The sequence below is a fragment of the Eleutherodactylus coqui genome, chromosome 8 (assembly GCF_035609145.1).
Source record: "Eleutherodactylus coqui strain aEleCoq1 chromosome 8, aEleCoq1.hap1, whole genome shotgun sequence".
Taxonomy (NCBI): domain Eukaryota; kingdom Metazoa; phylum Chordata; class Amphibia; order Anura; family Eleutherodactylidae; genus Eleutherodactylus; species Eleutherodactylus coqui.
The window spans coordinates 152,230,864-152,253,375 of NC_089844.1; the positions used below are offsets into that span (position 1 = coordinate 152,230,864).

The 22,512-nt window shown below is 42.8% G+C and overlaps 1 protein-coding gene across 1 annotated transcript in view; it reads right to left on the reverse strand.

Annotated features, from left to right (window-relative positions):
- Window positions 1-22,512, reverse strand: part of LOC136577020 (syntaxin-binding protein 4-like) — a 76,642-nt gene that overhangs the window by 11,603 nt on the left and 42,527 nt on the right. Inside the window, exons 2-15 of the mRNA XM_066576715.1 lie at window positions 21,548-21,621; window positions 19,279-19,374; window positions 14,523-14,592; window positions 14,367-14,441; window positions 8,064-8,146; window positions 7,750-7,876; window positions 7,536-7,668; window positions 6,138-6,244; window positions 5,866-6,016; window positions 5,550-5,616; window positions 2,709-2,809; window positions 2,413-2,509; window positions 1,925-2,061; window positions 1,741-1,833 (exon numbers count right to left, since the gene is read on the reverse strand). Of these exons, the coding sequence (XP_066432812.1) occupies window positions 1,741-1,833; window positions 1,925-2,061; window positions 2,413-2,509; window positions 2,709-2,809; window positions 5,550-5,616; window positions 5,866-6,016; window positions 6,138-6,244; window positions 7,536-7,668; window positions 7,750-7,876; window positions 8,064-8,146; window positions 14,367-14,441; window positions 14,523-14,592; window positions 19,279-19,374; window positions 21,548-21,614 (1,404 nt within the window). The 5' untranslated portion in view covers window positions 21,615-21,621. The remainder of the gene's footprint in view (window positions 1-1,740; window positions 1,834-1,924; window positions 2,062-2,412; window positions 2,510-2,708; window positions 2,810-5,549; window positions 5,617-5,865; window positions 6,017-6,137; window positions 6,245-7,535; window positions 7,669-7,749; window positions 7,877-8,063; window positions 8,147-14,366; window positions 14,442-14,522; window positions 14,593-19,278; window positions 19,375-21,547; window positions 21,622-22,512) is intronic.

The following is a 22,512-nucleotide window of genomic DNA, read 5'->3' on the forward strand; positions in this document are numbered from 1 at the left end:
CTAGTGGTTGCATTTTGGCTGTTGTATGCTGTGTTTTCTGGCTCTGTGTTGTGGCATGTTTATGTATCCCGTTCTGGTGCGTGGTTTCTAGGAGCAGCTAGGGCCCAGATCCGAAGACCGCTGGGCCGCCCTTTATAAGGGCAATGTCCCCACTCAGATAGGGCCATGTCATCCTCCATGTGTGTATCCCTCTCTTGGTCACGATTGTGTGGGTCCTGTGCTTAGTTTGCCCACACGATCGTAACAATGGTTATAAAGATTATCTACAAATAATCAGGACTGTTCTACTTTCCCTTGGAGTGGGCACCCTGTTATATCACTCCAAGTGTAAGAACCCAAGAGGAACAGCAAAAACCTACAAAGTGCAGAAACCATCCAACTTTGGAGCCTAATAGATGGTCATCATGGTCTTGAGCTATGGTGGAGAGGGCATCATGATCTTGGACTATGGTGGAGGGGGCAGCATGGTCTTGGACTATGGTGGAGGGAGCATCATGGTCTGGGGCTGCTTTATTCCTTATGGCCTGGATGCCTTGTGATCACTAAGCAAACAATGAATTCTAAGGTGTTTCAGAAGATCTTACTGGAGAATTTAAGCTGTCCATGATCTCAAGCTGAAGAGATGTCGGGTGATGTAACTAGATAATACTCCAAACCACACAAGGAAATCAACTAAAGAATGGTCGAAAAGGCAGAAGATTTGTGTTTTAGAATGGCCAAGCCAGATTCCTGACCTTAATTTAACTGTATGGAAATGCAGTAACATGACCTGAACAGGGCTGTGCATACAAGGCATCCCAGAAATATTGATGAACTGAAACATATTTGCAGGTACAAATTTCCTCCTCAACTTTTGTAGAAATAGTATTTGCAGCTATAGGAAATGCTTGATGGAGGTTATTGGTGTAAAAAGAAGGATCTACAAAATATTAAATTCAAGAGTTCACTTATTTTTTCTCCCTGCACTGTGAATTTTCTTCAGTGTAGTCCATAAAAGGCATAAACAATATAACTGTCTGTTATTAGTTACATTGTGTTTGACTATAATTGTCACTTAGATAACATCAGACTACATTTAACTGGTCATCAATGCAGATATCAGGGACATTCCAAAAGGTTCACTTACTTTTTTCGCAACTATAAGATGCCCTATTAGAGCTGAATAAGTGGGTACAATTGTGATCAGTATAGGAACCCCTGTATTACTGAATGGAGGGTACAAAAATACTCGGCCCACTTTAGGATGTACAATAGGATTAATGCACCCTTTAGAAACTATAAAAATGTGTTCTCCACCAAACTATCTCTTGATGGGGAGGACAAAGACAAAGGCACGTGGTCCCGTGAAGACATAAATATGCAAGCCACGCAGGGGCATAACTATAGGGGATGCAGGGGATGTGGTTGCGCCCAGGCCCAGGACTCTTAGGGGGCCTATGAGGCCTTTCTTCTCCATATAGGGAGCCCAGTACTATGAATAAAGCATTATAGTTGGGGGCCCCACTACAGATTTTGGATTGGGGCCCAGAAGCTTTAACTTACACCTCTGAAACCACGTATGACCAGAGTGCAACTTTGTCGAATTCTGACCATATTATAAAAAAAACCTGATACATAAGCTTTTAAGAGATGAATGGGGAAGAAGACCGCTATCATCAAGATGACTGGAGAAGACAAGACAAGTCTGGATGAAACTAAGTTCCTCACTTCTGGAGGTCCATCACATCTTGTGTTACCCACCTTCAGCCGCCGCACCTCCTGCTTCAACTCAGACACCTCGTCCTGTAGTTTCTCCAGATCTAAGCTATCGAAGAACCTTGGAATGTCTACCTCCTGTAAAATGAAGACAGCTTATGGTTTATATCAAAGGTAAGATGTTGGAGGACACAAGGCAGAAGCAGGGTGGTTGGAGCTGCCGTCTTACCTTGGTGACCGGGGAATGGAATGCACATGTATCCAGCAAATTGGCTGCTTCATAATGGGTAAACAATATGGAGCCGGAGTCCAAACCGGCATCTTCCAACTCATCCTGTAGACAGTCACGAAGAACCTGCAGGAAATCTGAGGAAAGTAGCCATGACAGTAACTAATCTGGGAATAGTGACAGCAGCACAGAGCATTTCAGGAGTGGAATGTGCAAATCTTGTGGGAGGATAGAGGAAAAGTCATGATGTGAGGAAGGGAATGGAGAATGGAGAGTTTCATAGTGGAAGGAGAAGAATCCCCCAGCAGTACAGAGGGTTTAAGATGATGAGCGTGTTGTGGAGCACAATGACCTGTCCCCGTAGGTGATGGTGTCTATGAGGACAGGACTGTATATGATGGGACAGCATCAGGATGAGAGCAGGGGAATAAACAAATTAGGAGATCACAGAAAAGCAAATGCTCCCTCAGGAGGGCACTTCTACCCACCTCCATAAGCCACGGTTCCCTGGCAGTCTGTGATCAGACCTTGGTGCAGCTCTCTTCTCTTCTCATCTGATACTTCCATCCCAAGGAGCTGCAGGATCTGTGATGCCAAAAGTGTAATTACTACCATGTACATAAATTATTATCCCCAATCACATCCAGATCAGCAGAGGGCAGCAGTGAGCACTAACGGGAATTCTGATTACAGCTCTAGAGGTGGCTGGAGTATAAGGTATGACATAACTCAAGATGAGTACATCCTATATAAACGTGGATGGTCGTTGACAGGGAACACTTACCAAATCCAGCTTTTCCTCTTTGATTCGGACATGGGGATCTAAGGAGACTTTTTGCTTGCTTCCTACAGATGTTCTTCTGTGATTTGGCGGAGACACTGGAGCTGCAATGTGGGATGTAATATACATTATACTATAAGAACCCTCATCCCTAAGCAATATAATACCATTCCTACAGTACTAGTTGTGGACTAAGGCCATATACAGGGCCACCAGTGCATCTTGTCTGTACATCTCTACAGGTTTGCACCTGAATGTGCTGTTCCTTTGATGGTAAACTTGCCTTACTTACTTTTAAGTTACCTGACCAGTAAAAAACGTCAAATGTGAACAGGGTTTGTATGTAGCCCGCTCCTTACGCGGCAGGTATGACTCCGATCGCGGCTGTAAACCATTAAAATGGCACAGTCAATTCTGACAGTGGCATTCAAATGGCCAGAGGGAGGAGGCTCCCCCATCAATGAGATCGCAAGGTACAGATCAGGGGTCATGACCCTCCTGGGCTACCATGTATTTCTGCCTATTAAGCCAAGCATGCAGAAATACAATGAACTGCAATATGGAAGTATTGCAGTGTATTGTATAAGGAATTAAACAATCACTAGTGCAAGATCTCTATGGGGATTAAATACGTGAAAAATTATAAAAATATTAAAAGTTAAAAACCCTTTTCCCATTCTTAACATGAAAAAAATCGAAACAAATTGAAAAAAATATTTGGTATCACTGCATCCGTATAAGTCCAATCTATTAAGGTAATGCATCATTTATCCCAAACAGTGAATGCTGTCAGAAAGAAAATATACAACGCCAGAATTGTGCTTTTTTGGTCACCCAGCCTCCAAGAAAAAAATGGAATAAAACTTGTATATAACCCAAAATGGGAGCAATAGAAAGTAATGCTAGCACTGCAAAAACACGTGCCCTTACTCAGTAACATTGATGGAAGAATAAAAAAGTTATGGTTTAAAAAATTGTGACAGAAGTAATTTATTTTTTATAAAGAAGATTTTATGAGTACGGTAATAGTAGTACAATTACATAAACTATATAAATCTGGTATCACCATAATCACACTGACCCACAGAAAAAAGTTAACATGTACACCATAAAAACAAACACCACCCTAAAAATTGTATATTTTTTCATATCACCCTGCATAGAAATTTCTAAATATTTTTTGACATACTGTATTATATGATACAATAAGGTATGCCATTGCAGGTGTTACTATAATACACCACACAAATATCCCCTGAAGAGGCTGTCTGGACAAAACATGTCATGCCACGATACTATTGTATAGGGGCTTATCTATGGGTAGTAGCCTTAGGGTAATGCTACAGGCTGGACTGCACTATTCAGGCTCACTTCGGTTCATGATATACTGTCCTACCAAAACTGATTAACCACCTGAGCAAAAATAAACCCATATGTTAATACTTTGTGGAGCTCTTTTGGCACTGATGACACCAGATACTCTCTGTGGTATACTTTCTACTAATGTCTGATACACTTTAGCTGGTATTTCCCTTCATTCAGCCTGCAAATGTCTGGTGAGTTCTCTCATGGAAGATGGACACTTCATATTTCCTGTCCCGACGTTCCAGTTCATCCCACTGATGTTCAGTAGGGTTCAGATTGGGACTCTGTGCAGCCAGTCGGTCCACCGTACTTAAATGTTGGCACAACATACTCCGGCAATAAGTGTTCTCTATCATCCTCCACACCCGGGTACATCCTTCCGATGTGCAGATGGAGTAGCGTGATTGCTGGAACGTTCTTCCATTGCTCAACTATCAAAATGATGACACTCCTTGGACCATTGAAGATAGGATGATGCATTGTGCTATATGATGCTTGTGTGCAGCGGCATAACCCATATATCTAATACTGTGTAATTCCCATTACAAACTATGGCTGACACCTCCAAGGGTTTACATCTTACCTACCATGGTTTAGGACACATAACATGCGAATGAGACTGATAGGGGTCTTCAAATACTTCTGGTAGGATAGCGTTAGGGTGTTAACGGGACAGTGGAGATCCCGACACCCGGTATATGTCATGTACTTACCCCTCCTTTAGATATTCATACTCCACTATTGCATTTTATGGATTATTGATTTATAGTTCTTTTTTTTTTGGTCCTCGTATATATAATGGTAAATTTGTTGGTTTATTAATAGAGATGAGCGAACCTACTCGTTTCAAGTAATTACTTGATCGAGCAGCGCGATTTTCGAGCACTTCCGTACTCGGGTGAAAAGATTCGGGGGGGCGGGGGGAGGCGTGGCGGAGCGGGGGGTAGCAGCGGGGAACAGGGGGGAGCCCTCTCTCTCCCTCTCCCCCCCCCCCCACTCCCCGCTGCAACCCCCTACTCACCCACGGCGCCCCCCGAATCTTTTCGCCCGAGTACGGAAGTACTCGAAAATCGCGGCGATCGGGTGAAAAAGGGGCGTGGCCGAGTAGGTTCGCTCATCTCTATTTATTAACTGTCGATCCAAGATTTTAATCAAGGAGATTAAAGGTTACGTTTTAATGTTACTTTCACTAGTGGATTTGCCAGCAGTGTAGGGCCCATAATTCTGGAGCAAATGGTATGTTTAGGGGCACATTATGCCTTAAAGGGACATCATATTGAAAAATGAGAACAGACTGAGGGGCGGAGCTTAGTGAAAAGGGTGGAGTTTAGGTAGCGGGATACCCTAGTAGAGCAGTGGGGTGGTGGTAGGGTCCTGCCAACCAGGGATTAGTTTGCTCTGAGGTCAGTTTTCCATTATGGAGATGTCACAAGACACAAACCATATAACCATTCTACACTAAACCATATGCCCTCTTACCTGATATGGTGAGTTCAGGGGGGCAGATATCGGGGGATGGAGAAGGCACATTATTTTCAAGTCGGCACTGAAAAAAATATACATTATAGTTCCACACATTTCATACAGATTATCAATTTACAACATCAGATCTGAGCAACTGACTGGTGGAGGGGGGCACTTATTTATGAGCCACTATTCTTGGGGGTAATGGATAGAGCACTGAAATATCTACAGGGAGGGTAAAGGCCTATAAGTAGTTTGCGACAATCAGTTGCCATAAAGGCTGCTGCAACTGTTTTGTAAGGGAAGAAATTTAGACCCTACATGCCCTCACCTCTGGAGACCGGACGTGGACCTTAAGTCTGGAGGGGGCCAGCCCATTTCCCATAAACCTTTGCTGCAACGAGGAAGAACTACTGGATCCGGAGACAGTAAGAAGTCGGTTCGTATTCGGTATGAAGGATACCTCCGTGCAGCTGTCCTGTCTTAGAAGAAAGACAAAGAATGTAAAGAGTTTAAGACCATTAGCGAGAGGTCATAGCCGCCATATATCCAACCATGGAGGACAGGGTATGTTCCTATGTCATCGCCCAGTCCTGTTCTCACCTGAGTCTAGCCCTGGCCAGAATCCGTTTGGCTTCTTCGTTGGTGACTCCAATCATTGAGTCTTTGTTGATAGACAGCAGCTGGTCTCCCGATCGTAGCCGTCCATCCTGGAAAGCAGACATGAGGTTAGGAAAGGGGATTAGAAAACATGGCTGCTTCCTTCCACATACAGCGCCACACCTGTCCATGGGTTGTGTAAGGTATTACAAGTCAGCTCCCTTGCATTGAATAAGGTTGAGCTGTAAGACCACACCACAAAGCAAATGAACATTCATATTCGCCAGTCTAAGGGCTCACATGGGCATATTACGTATTTTGGTCTGTAAAAATTGCACCGTTTTCACTGCGTGCGTTACATGCATTTTTGCTGCGCATGTGTGCTTTTTTATGTCTGTGTTGCATCCATGTCATCCATTTTTCATGTGCCCAAGTGATGTTGGTTTTGTCACAACCCACAGAAAACATGCAGTAAACACGGATGCTAATGCGTTTTCGTTGCATTTTTTTACCCGCCTATAGGCGATTTTGGTCTGAATATGCGCCACAATAGGGGATGCTGCAGTTCTTCTAAGTGCAACATCGGTCCGCATAAAAACTGCATGTCCGAATACACCAATTTAATTAAATGCATCTGTCTGCTTTCCGTATTCCATCAGTAAAAAACAGACTGAATATGGACAGAAAATACTCACCAACCAAAGCATATGTCAACCCTGAAATGTATGTTCCCCACCGAAAAGCATATGTCCCCCTAAAATGAATTATGCCCCCCTCAAAAAGTACGTTCCCCATTAAAAAGCATGTGCCCCCTGAAAAGTATGTCACTTCTCAACAAAAACATATATACCCCTAAAAATGTATCAGCACCCCTAAAAGTATCTGCCCCTTGAATAATGTCCTCCCTTTTCAAGAATGTGCCTCCTAAAAAGTATGCATCCCGTCCAAAAAATGTATGTACAACCGAAAAAATGATGTGCCTTCCCAACAAAAGTGTATGTTAACCAAAAAATGTGTGCTCCTAAAAAGTATGTACCATTAATATACATGTGCCCCCTTGAAGAATGTGCTGCCCATAAAGTATGTATCCCTCTGAAATGTATACGCCCCTAAAAAGTATGTGCCAGTGGCAAAAAAGTATGTGCCCCCTAAAAAGTATGCACCCTTAAAAACATGTCCACTGCCCCTCCCAACCCCCTCTATTGATGACATATCTGTTAATATTTATCTATAAATGATACTAAGAAACAAAAAAAATCCAAAAATATAGAAAAAAAATGAAACAAAGAAAGGACTGACAACAGTTTTCTAGAGCCGAGGGTTTTTTTTCCTCACAACAAGGCTTTTTTGTTAGTTTGCAGGTAAAGAATAAAATCCACATCTAGACATTGACCTCCTTACCCGGAAGCTGTCTCCATCAAGTAACACCTCCTGCACGTAGACCATGGGACCCTCTTGGCGATTGGAGCCACCATTGATCATCAGCCCCAATCCTGTAGATTTAAGTATTGAAATATTCTGGACCCCCAAGTCACTAAGGAAAGTGTAGAAGAGATGTTATCAGTCATCAGTCCTCTGCGTCATACTATATAATATCCATAGACGTCTACCGTACCTTGCTGTAGAATATGAAGACACTCCACTACTCCCACCAAATTGGCTATGAGAGCTGGCAGGACTGAGAAGCAAAGGACTCTGGGAACGGGAGGAGGACTCTGAAGACGTGCTTTCCAGGTACCTACCTGGCGACAGAGAGTAACCAGAGTAAAGCAAAGAATAAAGCAGGCTGAAAAGTGGCAAGTACAGATATGACATAAAAATATGCTCAGAAAAATTAAACATTCTTCATCGCCCATATATAAAAGAATCATGTTCCCTAGCTCAAAAAAAAAATCAAGATATCTCTAGAATATAAAGTGTTGTACTCACTGCTGTGCATTATGGGGGAACTTCGGGAAGATCCATTATCACTATGAGAGCTGCATTTCTCCAAAAGTTCTGAGAATTCTTTCCTAAAACAAAATAAATAAAATCTGTATACTACCCCCTAGGTACAAGAATATAACTATTATAATACTGCCCCCTATGTACAAGAATATAACTACTATAATACTGCCCCCTATGTACAAGAATATAACTACTATAATACTGCCCCCTATGTACAAGAATATAACCACTATAATACTGCCCCCTGTATACAAGAATATAACCACTATAATACTGCCCCCTATGTACAAGACTATAACTACTATAATACTGCCCCCTGTGTACAAGAATATAACCACTATAATACTGCCCCCTGTGTACAAGAATATAACTACTATAATACTGCCCCCTGTGTACAAGAATATAACTACTATAATACTGCCTTCTATATACAAGAATATAAATACTATAATACTGCCCCCTACGTACAAGAATATGACTACTATAATACTGCCCCCTATGTACAAGAATATAACTACTATAATACTGCCTACTATGTACAAGAATATAACTACTATAATACTGCCCCCTATGTACAAGAATATAACTACTACAATACTGCCCCTGTGTACAAGAACATAACTACTATAATACTGCCTCCTATGTACAAGAATATAACTACTATAATACTGCTCCCTATGTACAATAATATAACTACTATAATACTGCTCCCTATGTACAAGAATATAACTACTATAATACTGCCCCCTATGTACAAGAATATATCTACTATAATACTGTCCCCTATGTACAAGAATATATCTACTATAATACTGCCTCCTATGTACAAGAATGAAACTACTATAATACTGCCCCCTATGTACAAGAATATAACGACTATAATACTGCCCCCTGTGTACAAGAATATAACTACTATAATACTGCCTCCTATGTACAAGACTAGAACTACTATAATACTGCCTCCTATGTTCAAGAATATAACTACTACAATACTGCCCCTTATGTACAAGAATATAACTGCTATAATACTGCCCCCTATGTACAAGAATATAACTACTATAATACTGCCCCCTATGTACAAGAATATAACTACTATAATACTGCCTACTATGTACAAGAATATAACTACTATAATACTGCCCCCTATGTACAAGAATATAACTACTATAATACTGCCCCCTATGTACAAGAATTTATCTACTATAATAATGTCCCCTATGTACAAGAATATAACTACTATAATACTGCCCCCTATGTATAAGAATATAACTACTATAATACTGCCCCCTATGTACAAGAATATAACTGCTATAATACTGCCTCCTATGTACAAGAATATAACTACTATAATACTGCTCCTATGTACAAGAATATAACTACTATAATACTGCTCCTATGTACAAGAATATAAGTACTATAATACTGCCCCCTATGTACAAGAATCTAACTACTATAATACTGCTCCCTATGTACAAGGATATAACTACTATAATACTGCCCCCTATGTACAAGAATATAACTACTATAATACTCTCCCTATGTACAAGAATATAACTACTATAATACTGCCCCCTATGTACAAGAATATAACTACTATAATACTGCCCCCTAGGTACAAGAATATAACTACTATAATACTGCCCCCTACGTATAAGAATATAACTACTATAATACCGCCCCTCTATGTACAAGAATATAACTACTATAATACTGCCCCCTATGTACAAGAATATAACTACTATAATACTGCCCCCTATGTACAAGAATATAACTACTATAATACTGCTCCCTATGTACAAGAATATAACTACAATAATACTGCCCCCTATGTACAAGAATATAACTACTATAATACTGCCCCCTATGTACAAGAATATAACTACTATAATACTGCCCCCTATGTACAAGAATATATCTACTATAATACTGCCTCCTATGTACAAGAATATAACTACTATAATACTGCCTCTATGTACAAGAATATAACTACAATAATACTGCCCCCTATGTACAAGAATATAACTACTATAATACTGCCCCCTATGTACAAGAATATAACTACTATAATACTGCCTCCTATGTACAAGAATATATCTACTATAATACTGCCTCCTATGTACAAGAATATAGCTACAATAATACTGCTCCCTATGTACAAGAATATAACTACTATAATACTGCTCCCTATGTACAAGAATATAACTACTATAATACTGCCCCCTATGTACAAGAATATAACCACTATAATACTGTCCCCTATGTACAAGAATATAACTACTATAATACTGCCCCTATGTACAAGAATATAACTACTATAATACTGCTCCCTATGTACAAGAATCTAACTAGAAGAGCGATGCTCGCTCAAGTAACTGCCTTTACCGAGCGTGCTCGCTCATCTCTAGTAATAATATAACAACTATATCATCGTCATAAGATAGATAACGGGGCCTCAATTACTGCACTCGTTATTTCTGCTTCTCAGTACGGATGACAGAAGTATCTCTAATATCACACAGTACATCTGTCAGCAGAATTGCGTGAGCAGAACGGATTACACCCCAGGGGGTCGGTCTGCCTCTAGGATAATGACATACTGAGTTTATCCCATATTACCCCCTGCAGATAATGACCGCTTCAACCTCTCTACTTCTTGGCTGTTTGTCTATATCAGGATTCACCTTATGGATAACTAAGGTACTAGCAGGTGCTACAATATAAATGCTGATGTGATATAATGGGTCATCTTGGGTCAGAAGAAGCGAATGCCACAGGTTAGGGAATAGGTCTCCAACTCCACCCCATTTAGTTATTTGCCGATCCTCTTAGCGGCTACATTTGGTAGATACACAGTCATATGATAACTAAGTTCCTGCAGGTTGCTAAAGTTTTATAAAATGATGTTTGGGCATGAGGTATCATGGGAGATAGCTAAAATGAAAAAATATGGTATTGCTATAATGTAACATTATCTGAAAGCTGGAGTTTTGCTTTAAGATGTAGAGTCTTCAGATGTAAGAAGAGAATATGTAACGTCACGTGGTTCTCTCTCGTGAACAGATGCCAGATCGTGCATATGGCAAACTAAATTAGGATGCTACTCACAAGATGGAGAGTATTAAATGCCGTCTTCCAGTAAGTCTGCAAATCCATGACACTGTGACTCCAGAAGACAGGCGTCCAGCTGTGCTACATCTGCTCCCTACAAAGGCTTGGGTTATCTCAGCTTGAAGTTAAGCTCCACCCTTAGGGTTCCCTGATATGAAATGTCTTCCCCCATCCCTCTGCGTTCCCAGAAATAGCCACAGATGAGAGCTTCCAATGGATTCCATACGCCGGTATTTTATGTGGTTGTGCAATGTAATTCTACTTTTCCCCTGTAGAGGCAGACCTGGCACACAACAATCACTGGATCATTAAACAGCATGTGTGTACGCGTACATACCATAGATGTGCGGCTACTATGGGGCCCAGTAATTTTTGGTTTTACCCCTTTTATACTGGGTGGCTGGAATCAATGCAAGACTCCCTTCTCCAGAGAAACTCGAGTGCTCAAAAATAGGGTTGTTCATCGTGATCAGACAGTGGGGTAAGGCCTCCTGCAGACGGCCGGGTCGGATCCCGCTGTGAGCCATGCCCCTGCAGTGACCCTAGGCTCACCTGCTCCGCCGTCTGCTCCACTCTGTTATGTGCCAGCTGCCGCCCAGCCGGCACATGCGTAGTGCAGAGCCGGCGCGTCACTAGCGACATTTCTGTGCTGCCTCTGCGAGGCTCGCACAGAAATAGATCATGTCGCGATTTGTTTTCCACATGAGTTTTCACGCGGCTGTCTGCATAGGATTGCATTACCTAATGCAATCCTATGGCAGTGGGCATGGGGGGGGGGGATTCTGCAAGAAATCCCGCTGCGGAATTTCTGCCCGTGTGCATTCAGCCTAAAATTGGGCTGATTTTTGCAGAATTGGATAGGGTCAGCCCAACCCAATTTTTGGTAAAAATCGCTGGAAAATTGGCTTCCCCATAATGCATGCTGAATAGTGGCTGCAGCACCTGCTATTCAATGAATGTGACTCAGTGGTTAGCATTGTTGCCTTGCAGCACTGGGGTCCTAAGTTCAAATCTCATTAAGGACACCATCTGCATGGGCTTTGAAAATCTTCATACAGATGTTGCCCTTGAACAGATTTGAAACTAGAGCTGCAGCACTGCAAGCCGGTAGTGCTAAAAACTAAGCTACCACACTTGTTCTTTCTTGTCTAGAAGAGAAGGAGAAGCATAAATACAAGGAGAAGCTTAAAAACTCTATACAGATGTTGTCCTTGGACAGATCTGAACCTAAAACTCCAGGACTGCAAGGCAGTAGTGCTAACAACTGAGCCACCACACTTGTACTATCTTCTCCAGGGAAGAAGAATAAAAACAAACAGAACATAAGGAAAACACTGCAAGGAAACAGTGCTAATGAGTCAGCCACCATGCTTCTTCTTTCTTCCTCTTACTTTTTCTTCTTATTCCTCCTTCAAAAGGAAAAGAAAAAAGTGAAGGAAGAAAAGAAGACCTTCTTCTAATCCACCAGAGAATGAAGAGGCAAAATAAGGAAGAAGCTTAGTGGCTAGCACTGTTGCCTTATAGTGCTGGAGTTCTAGATTCACGTGTGACAACATCTGCATGGAGTCTGAATGTTCTCTTTGTGTTTTTTCCTTTTCTTCTCCTTTTAAGAAGGAAGAAGGGTGCTGGCTTATTTTTTGTTAGCACAGCTGCCATGCAGTGCTGGAGTTCTAGGTTCAAATCCGCCCAAGGACAACATCTGTATGGAGTTTTTATGTTCTCTGTGTCTATTATTCTCCTTCTTCTCTGGAGATGAGAGAACAAGCATTGTGGCTCAGTTGTTATCACTGATGCCTTGCAATGGTGGAGTTCTAGGTTCAAATCTCTCCAAGGGCAACATCTGTATGGAGTTTTTATTTTCTCCTTGTATCTATTCTTCGCCTCCTCTGGAGAACAAAGAACAAGTGTGGTGGGTCATTTGGACCTTCTGGAGGCCAGGCTTATAAACCTGATTTTTACTCCCACTGACTTTAATTGAAATCATGGTAAAAAGATTAGAAATTACCATACTAGGGCAATATTAGTCCAATTTGAGTGGTCTCCATTAAAATTGTGGTCAGTTGGATCGTTTTGGCCAGTGAGTATTGTTTTTTGTTGCACTTGTGTTTGCTTAGACTTAGGTTGGCCATAGACTTGAGATTAAATTTCTTATATTTTTCAGAAACCGATTAATACCCATTATTTCTTTGACCCTTGTGGAAGAGTTTATTGACCTCCAACCTCTACTTAGATAGGTTGTCTAGTTACAGGATAACATTTCCGCTATAACCACAGCTGTGCTAAAATAACAGAATCAGCTGTACTTACCCGTCCTCTACTGCCATGATCCGTCTTCTACCGCCATGATCCAGTGCTGTAGCCACCCCATCCTCCTTGTGTTTGTTATTGCAGATGATGTCACCAGATATCACATACCTTCAGCCAGTCAGAGGCTGTAGTGTCACCACCCGTTCTCCTGGCATGAGTGCTCACATGCTGGGTGCCATGATGCCAAGAGTTCAGTTGTGTGATATCCAATGACATTATCTTCAACAACAAATACCAGGAGGACATTGGGGCTACAGCGCTGGACCGCAGCAGCAGAGGACAATTTTATTTTAGCACAGTTGGTGGTAGGGAAAAAATCTTGTCCGGGAGCTGGACAACTCCTTTAAAGCAACCCTCTGTTCTCAGGACAAAATTCTGCCCTGGGACCAGAGGTGTGGGGGGTATATTATCTGTAGTTGTTCTCTGACGTCCATCTGATCCGCTAGTTTTGGGCCATTTTCAGCCATCGAAAATGGCTGCAGCAATTTTCTGAATACCTAATTCATACTGTGCATTGTTCTCTGATTGGCCAGTGCTGATCACATGAATAGCTCTGGCCAATCAGAGAACAAGTATAGCATATAGGTAGTCTTACACTACAAGAGCACTGTGAGGAATAGGTAGTATGAAGATTGAATCGGCCATCTTGGATATCCGAAACAGGACCTGGATTTGGTGGATTGGAAGGACGGCAGAGAAGAACAACTGCAGGTAATATAAACTCCTCCCCCTCCGGTCACAGGACAGAATTTTGTCCTTAAACTGGAGGGTTGCTTTAAAGTAAAGCTCCGGTCAGCATATCAAATTACACCAAGAACCTCCTGCTAGTCCAGGGAAAATGAACATTCATAGAAGGAAAAAATTCCAGACCTGGCCTCTTCATCCCGAGCAATGAGGAGTCGCATGTAGCCAGTAGCAGATGCCATTCGTAAAATGTCCACAGCTCTGTGGAGAAATGGGTATACATTAGTCCTATGGCTGGATACAAGTACACTAGTGACCAATCAGCTCTGTGCTATAAGTTACCTGTCGTTTGAAACCCCGAGCAGACTTTCTCCATTCACCTCCAGAATCTGATCTCCGGGCAGCAGGCGTCCTGAAGGAATGATAAATATAAGATGTATGATAACACCCACTATGGCATGGAGAGATCTCTAAAGAGTATGGAATATGGGCCAGGATATATGGCTGACTGAAAGTAATGGATAAAGGTAAGTGAACTGTTCAGGACATTACTGGCATGGGTGGTCATGATAGAAACCTTCAACATTTTGGCAAAAAAGACATGGATGCACATCAACATATTACACACTTATCTGGTGCTCCTCAGCAATATTTACACTCATTGACAGAAACAATATCAGATGGAAATGCCGAATAGATGGTTGATGAAACTTGGACGTTACACCACTGGATGTATATGAAGAAAGACCACAAGAAGAAGAAGAAACTCAGCCTGCACTTCTGTCTCAGGTAGATATGTACTTAGAGCTGTGGTCTGAGTACACATGGGGCCTTGCCACCAGAGGTCATAAAAGTGCTTCCCCCCCTCCTGTTGCCCTTTACGAAGAACCTCAGAGGCCACTTTTGTGTAGGGGATTTCCTGTTGAGAGATCGCTGACCACTAGACATGACTCTATGACGCACCGAAAGACCTACTGCCCAGTTAACATTTAGGAGGGGGCGCCTAATTGAAATGCAAGAAGCTGGTTGGTGGCTTCGAAGAACTGCCCACCATCTAGACTGTTCTGATCATGTTGTTATGAGGTGTTGGGAGCAGTGGTTACGTGAGGGCACACAAAGCAGACAGGCTCCGGAGGGCCCAGGCAGACCACCAGTAGAGAGGATTGTTCCACTGACAAGCATGAGAAGATCCAACAGTTTCATTGTCCACCATCCAGAGGGGACACCTTCGATACAAAACCCTGTGTCTGGTTGGACCATTTCTTGGTGCTTAGCAGAAGGAAATTTGGTGTCACAACGCCCATTACGTATCCTGCCATTAACACCCCAAAACCATTGTGCCTTCGTTTGCAGTGGTGTCGTGAACAAGAAACCTGAACTTCTACAGACTTTAGCGGCGATTCCAGATTCTGTTTGCGGAACGCTGATGGCCGTGTTTGTGTCTGGAAACCTCATGTGAGCTCTTTAATCCTGCCTTTGTTGTGGAGCTGCACACTGCCCCCTGCTGGTGTGATGATCTGGGGGGTCCATTGCATACGACAGTTGGTCACCCCTAGTAGTGGTAGGAGGGACAATGACAGCTCAGCGATATGTTCAGGACATCCTGCAGCCACATGTGTTCCTCTCATGGCGGCTTCCAGCAGGATAATGCTCGGCCGCACACACACACAAGGGGGTCACAGGAATGTCTTTGCCAGGTTGCCACACTTCCATGGCTTGCCTAGTTGGCAGATTTATCGCCAATCAAGCGTTTATGGGACCCACTGGGACACCAGCTCCCTATGAGTGTGCAGGATCTAGAGATGCAGTTGCAACATCTGTGGGCAAATGTGCTGCAAGGATAACATACTGAGCCTGTATTCCTCCATGCTGAGCTATGGGTCATGGCGGCAGTCTGTGCTGGCTTCATTCCTTCTGTGTATAGCAAGAGAGCTGTCACTCTGCTTGCTGGCAATTGGCTCTTTATACATTATTTGTTATGGGTACTCCTAGCAGTCTGCATGGTGTTTATGCTGTGTGATATCATTTCTTTTACTACATGATATTGGTGTTTCAATAAAGCTTGGTATTTTGCTACCTGGTATATATTTACACAATTCTTCGTTGGTAATGTGAGTTACTGTGCTGCTATTTTTCTTTCATGGACTTAATACACTTTACAGTGTGTTAGTGAGTATGGTTTGGGTCTTGTCCCGCTGGTTTGAGTATATTAAGGGTAGTAACCAGTATGGTGCATGCTGGCTGGAAGTGATGGAGGATAATGGGATAGGACACCAATGGATGAAGATGATGAAAGACACTGGGATGGGACCTAGCTAGGTGACGGTGATGGAATAAACCAGTAACTATAGGGGATGTGGTTGCACCCGGGCCCACAAGCCTTAGGGGGGTCAAGTACTATAAATAAAGCATTATAGTTGGGGCCCTGTTACAGGTTTTGCATTGGGGCCCAGGAGCTTCAAGTTACGCCTCTGCTCTAAGGGGTTAAGAAAAGTTGGGGGTCCCGCAAGATTAACTTTTGCAAACAGGCCCATGAGCCTTTAGCTACGCCCCTGAGTATACTTCTTGGTTGATAGATGGGATCTATCAGGGCACTGCTGGTTTGGTGTGATGGAGGTAACCATTACAAAACAATAATGGCAAATTATAGAGGAACCTAAGACAGTAGACGGACTGCTCAAGGTTGTGGAGGAAACCAGTATGTGACACTCGTAATTGAAGATGATTGATGAAACTTGGATTTGACACCACTCGATGTATATGAAGAAAGACCGCAGCAAGAAGAGGAAACTGGGACAGGACAATTGTAGATAATAACTGGAGATAAGCGGTGTAGGGCACTAATGACTGGTGATGACCAGCATAAGACACTAATAACTGGTGATGATCATCATAACATGCCAATGACTGGTGATGACCAGAACAGGACACTACTGACTGGTGATAATCAGTCTAGGATACAATTGACTGATGATGATTAGTATAAGATGATGATAACTGGTGATGACAGGTGTAGCATACTAATGATACAAATAGGACATTATTGACTGGTGATGACTAGTATAGGACACTAGTGACTGGTGATGACTAGTATAGGACACTAGTGACTGGTGATGACTAGTATAGGACACTAGTGACTGATGATGACTAGTATAGGACACTTGTGATTGGTGATCACCAGTATAGAGCACTAGTGACTGGTGATGATCAGCTAGTGACTGAAAATGACCAGTCTAAGACACTGATGTCCTGTGTAAGACACTAATGACTGTTCATGACTAATATAGCACACTGCTGACTGATGACCATTATAGGACACTATTGACTGGTGATGACCAGTGTAAGACACTAATGACTACTGATGACCATAATCTCTCCTTGAAGAATGGAGGCAAATCCCTGCACTCTTCTATCCCAAATCATGCCTAAGGGGCTACTACAGTCACTGAGGCCAAAGGTGGGCCAGCATCATATTGAAAATGTAAATAAAATCGAATTTCAACGTCTATGAGTTTTACAATACTTTTGTCAACATAGTATATTGACTAGTTATGACCAGTATAGGAGCAAATGACTGATGATGACCAATTTAGGACAATAATGATTGGTGAAAATCAGTATGGGACACTATTGAGTGATGATGATCAGTATAAGATGCTGATAACTGGTGATGACAGGTGTAGCATACTAATGATTGCTGATGACCTAAGTAGGACATTATTGACTGGTGATGACTAGTATGGAGCACTAGTGACAGGTGATAATTAATATAGAACACCAGTGACTGGTCAGAACCAGTATAGAACACTAGTGACTGGTGATGACCAATATAGGACACTGCTCACTAGTGATGACCAATATAGGATGCTTGTGACTGAAAATGACCAGTCTAAGACACTGATGTCCTGTGTAGGACACTAATGGCTGTTGATGACTAATAAAGGACACTACTGACTGATGATGACCATTATAGGACACTATTGTCTGGTGATGATCAGTATAAGACACTAATGACTGCTGATGACCATAAGCTTTCCTCGAAGAATGGAGGCAAATCCCTCCACCCATCTATCGCAATTTAGTGGAAAGCATAGCTAGGGGGTTACTACAGTCACCAAAGCCATATTAAAGATGTAAAAAAATATATATATCGAATGTTATCTTCTGAGTGTTCTAATACTTTTGTCAGCATAGTATTTTGACTGGTGCTGACCAGTATATGATGCAAATGGCTGATGATGACCAATATGGGACGCTGCTGACAGATACTGTCCAGTATAAAACACTATTCACTGGTGGTGACCAGTATAGGATGCAAATAACTAGTGATGACCAGTTTAGGACCGTAATGACTAGTGATGACCGGTATAGCACAATAGTGACTGCTGATGACTAGTATAGGACATTATTAAATGTTGATAGCCTGTATGAGACACTATTGATGGATGATGACTATTATAGGACATTAGTGATGACCCATGTAGGACACGAATGACTGGTGATTAGAGATGAGCGAACACGTTCGGCCCCGCCCCTTTTTCGCCCGAACACCGAACTTTGCGAACACCTCGGTGTTCGGGCGAAAAAGTTCGGGGGCCGCCGTGGCAGCGCGGGGGGGGTGCGGCGGGGAGTGGGGGGGAGAGGGAGAGAGAGAGGGCTCCCCCCTGTTCCCCGCTACTGCCGCCCGCGCCGCCGCGCATCTCCCCGCCCCCCGGCGGCACCCGGACACTTACGCGCGAACACTGCAGTGTTCGCTAAAGCCGGTGTCCGGGTGCGGATGTGTCCGTAACGGACACGTTCGCTCATCTCTACTGGTGATGACAAGTATAGCATTTTATTGACTAGTGATGACCAGTATAGGGCATTAATAAGAAGGAAAATTGGTAGTTGAAGATGAATGATCTTGGAATAGTGCTGGTTGTAGGTTATTGCGGAAACTAGCATTGGATACGTTGAGAGAAGTGGATCCAACAAGCAAGTCAAGATACAGTAAGGTCAAAAATGGAAGGTCAATTTGGAGTAATGACTGGTGTAGAAAGAGGCAGTGAAGGATCATATGAACAGATGAGGAGTAGGAAACATCTAAATTTCATCTTACCATCAGAAAAGGCAACTCCACCGGGAAGGATTCTCTTTACGTAGACTCCATATTCTTCACTGCTGAACTCCCGTAATCCTCCAATCACCTTAATTCCTGTAACACAAGTTGTTGTATTAGTAGCAGAGTGATAGAAGGGGTACAGGTCTATCATCAATACATGAGAGTTGTGCAATAAGTAATTCTACATAGAATCATTTTATACTAATGGCCCAGAGGTAGTGTGGGAATTACGGGGTTAATCCCTCCCTCCTCCTCGGCTGGTGGTAATAGCCGCTCTTCCTCTCATTTCTGTATCCTATTTTCATTCTCCCATCACTGACTCAATTGAAGTAATGGTCTCATATTTCCCCAAACAATCTCACAAATCCTCTTAGGGAGGGGACACTAAATCCTGTCTGATTACAGTGAGGGGTGATTGGCAGGCGCTGGAAACCCCCAATCCTGCACGTAATATGGAAGTCCATTATTCAAGGGCAGCATGACCTGTCAGCGGCTTATAGCTTCCCCTGAGCTTGTCGGCAGCAGACAAGCTGATGGGATCCCATCCAAGAACCACCTTCTCCAGCACCGACTATACCTGAGCTGAGTTGTCCTATAAATCTGCTATGATTATGCCTATAGGAGTCATCAACAAACTTTCCCCAAACTCTGAATGGCACAAAGTCCTAATTTTGGGGCACTACCCCGCTGTTTAAAGAGGCGCACATGATGTCCAGATTTCAACTGTATCCATCTACTCTATCACTGATACTGTCTGCAAGTTGACTGTGTGGGGGCGCTAATAAAGCATGCCTACTGTGGAGGGGCATCAAACTTTCAAGGAGGCATCACACAGGGCACTTTGAGTGGGGGCACTAAGAGGGCATGTCTACTGTAGGGCATCATGCTGTTGTAGGAGAATTAGTAGGGGCACTTCAGAATGTCGTAAGAACATCACTAGGGGCACTTTGTGTAGAGGCTCTAAAAGGGCAACTCTATTGTGGTGGGGGTACCAGTAAGGGGGGCATTGTTTTTTCTGTGTTGGTGCACAGAGAGGGCACCTCTATTGTGCAGGGACATCATACTGTTGTGGGGGCACTAATAAGAACATCTCCACTGTGTGTGGAGCATAATAATGTCATAGGGATATCATTGGGGACACTTTGTGTGGAGGCTCTAAGAGGGCATCATTAAGGAGACACTATTTCTATGTGGGTGCACAAAGAGGGCATCTATATTGTGTATTGGCATCATACTGTTGTAGGGCAACTAAGAACATCTCTATTATGTTGGGGCATTACATTGTCGTAAGAACATCACTATGGACACTTTGTGGAGGCTCTAAAAGGGCATCTCTATTGTGGTGTGGCATTACTAAGGAGACATTATTTTTCTGTGTGGGGGCACTAAGAGGTCCTCTCTACTGTGGTGCAGCATCACTAAGGGGGCAACATTTTTTCTGTGTGTGGGCACTAGAAGGGCATCACTATTGTTTGGGTGCATCATAATGTTGTAGGGGCACTAATGGGGTAGATATTTTGGTAATGGCACTAAGGTGGCATTGTACTGTGAGTGGGGAACCAAGGGGGCATCCTTACTGTGTGTTGACACTATTAGGCTGCTTTCACGCCTGTGTTAGGGCTCACTTTAGGGTTTCTGTTTCTCGGCTTTGTTTTTGCAGGAGAGAAACTACAATAAGACTGAATAAAAAGGCTTTGTTTGCTTCACTTCCGTTAGATTTCCGTTTTTTTGGATGAGAAAATAAATGCTGCAGACTGCGCTATTTGCCCATCCAAAAAAAACGGAAACCTAAGAGAATGGAAGAAACGGAAGCCTTTGCATTTGCTTTCCGTTTTTTTTTTAAACCCCATTGAAATCAATGGGGAAAAAAACAGATCCGTTGTATATCAGTCTGTCTCCTCCAAAAACGGAGCACAGAGATGGAAACCCTGAACGGAGCCCTAACACAGGTGTGAACACAGCCTAATAGAGTCCGAACACAGTAAGGATGCCCCCTTAGTTCCCGCACACAGCACAATGTCTCCTTACTGCCATTACCAAAATATGTACCCCATTAGAGGACTAGGCTGGATTGGGAGAGGGTGAGAATAGAGGTGTGGCTCAATGTGAAAAAAAAGTTGCTGGGATTGTCCTTCTTTCATTCTTCCGAAGTTGTGAGGTATGGACTGCTACCACTGCAACTCCTACAAACACACCCCAGCCTATCTGTAAAAAAGGGCTTGAACTGCTATGGGATAGAGAAGACATAGTAGAGTTAATACATCACCCAGTCCATTGATGCAGTTATTGAATTCCATGCAGTAAACGGTTCGGTCCATTCCGTAGGGACCCATTAATGTCCTGCAAACACAGAACCAACAGTGAATCAGCAGAGTGCCCTCGTCTGCTCTGTGGACCCAATATTGGAAGACTTGGCCTGTTGGAAACGGGTATTTTGCTCAGAAGAGAGGAAGGGAACGAGGTTAACCAGTGACAAGAGGGATTGACAATGATAGGAGTCATCAACACCCCAAGGAAGAACTTGATCAGAAGTGATCACCACCTGATGATCTATTTTGCTGGGGAAACTACACTGATAAACAGCACTCCTACAGGGAAGTTAGGGTAGTGCAGTGGGCAGTCATTTGTCAAAGCTGAGAGCAGTGGTTTATGGCTGTAGCTAAAGAGAAAATCTTGCAGCAGTGGTGTACATATATCATAGAGGCAGGATACATCATTGCTGTTCACTAGGGGAAGCTCACTGCATAAATATTTCTAAGGGCCCTTTTACACTACCCGATCATAGTTCAGATTCTTGTTGGATCACGGGAATCTGAACTATGATCGCTCCGTGTAAATGCATTCTCCGACTGAACGCCGAACGATAATTTGCTTGCTTATCGTTCGTAGTTAAATTTATGCATGCATAACAACTGAATGATGATCAGTCCATATAAGCAGGCAATTATTGATCTATGAATGAAGGCTCGTGGGCCAGAACGATCTGCGGCAGACAGTCGTTCCATGTAAAAGGCCCCTAAGACTCTAATTGTGTTGAAGGCTAGCTGTATATATCTATATACATGTAGCTCCCCTAGAGGTGGCTGTATATATTTACATGCATATAGCTCCATTGAGTGGTGGCTGTACATATTTCAGTTGCAGGTATTTACTGTACATGCATGTAGCTCCCCTAGTGGTGGCTGTATATATTTACATGCACATAGCTTCCTCTAGTGATGGCTGTATATA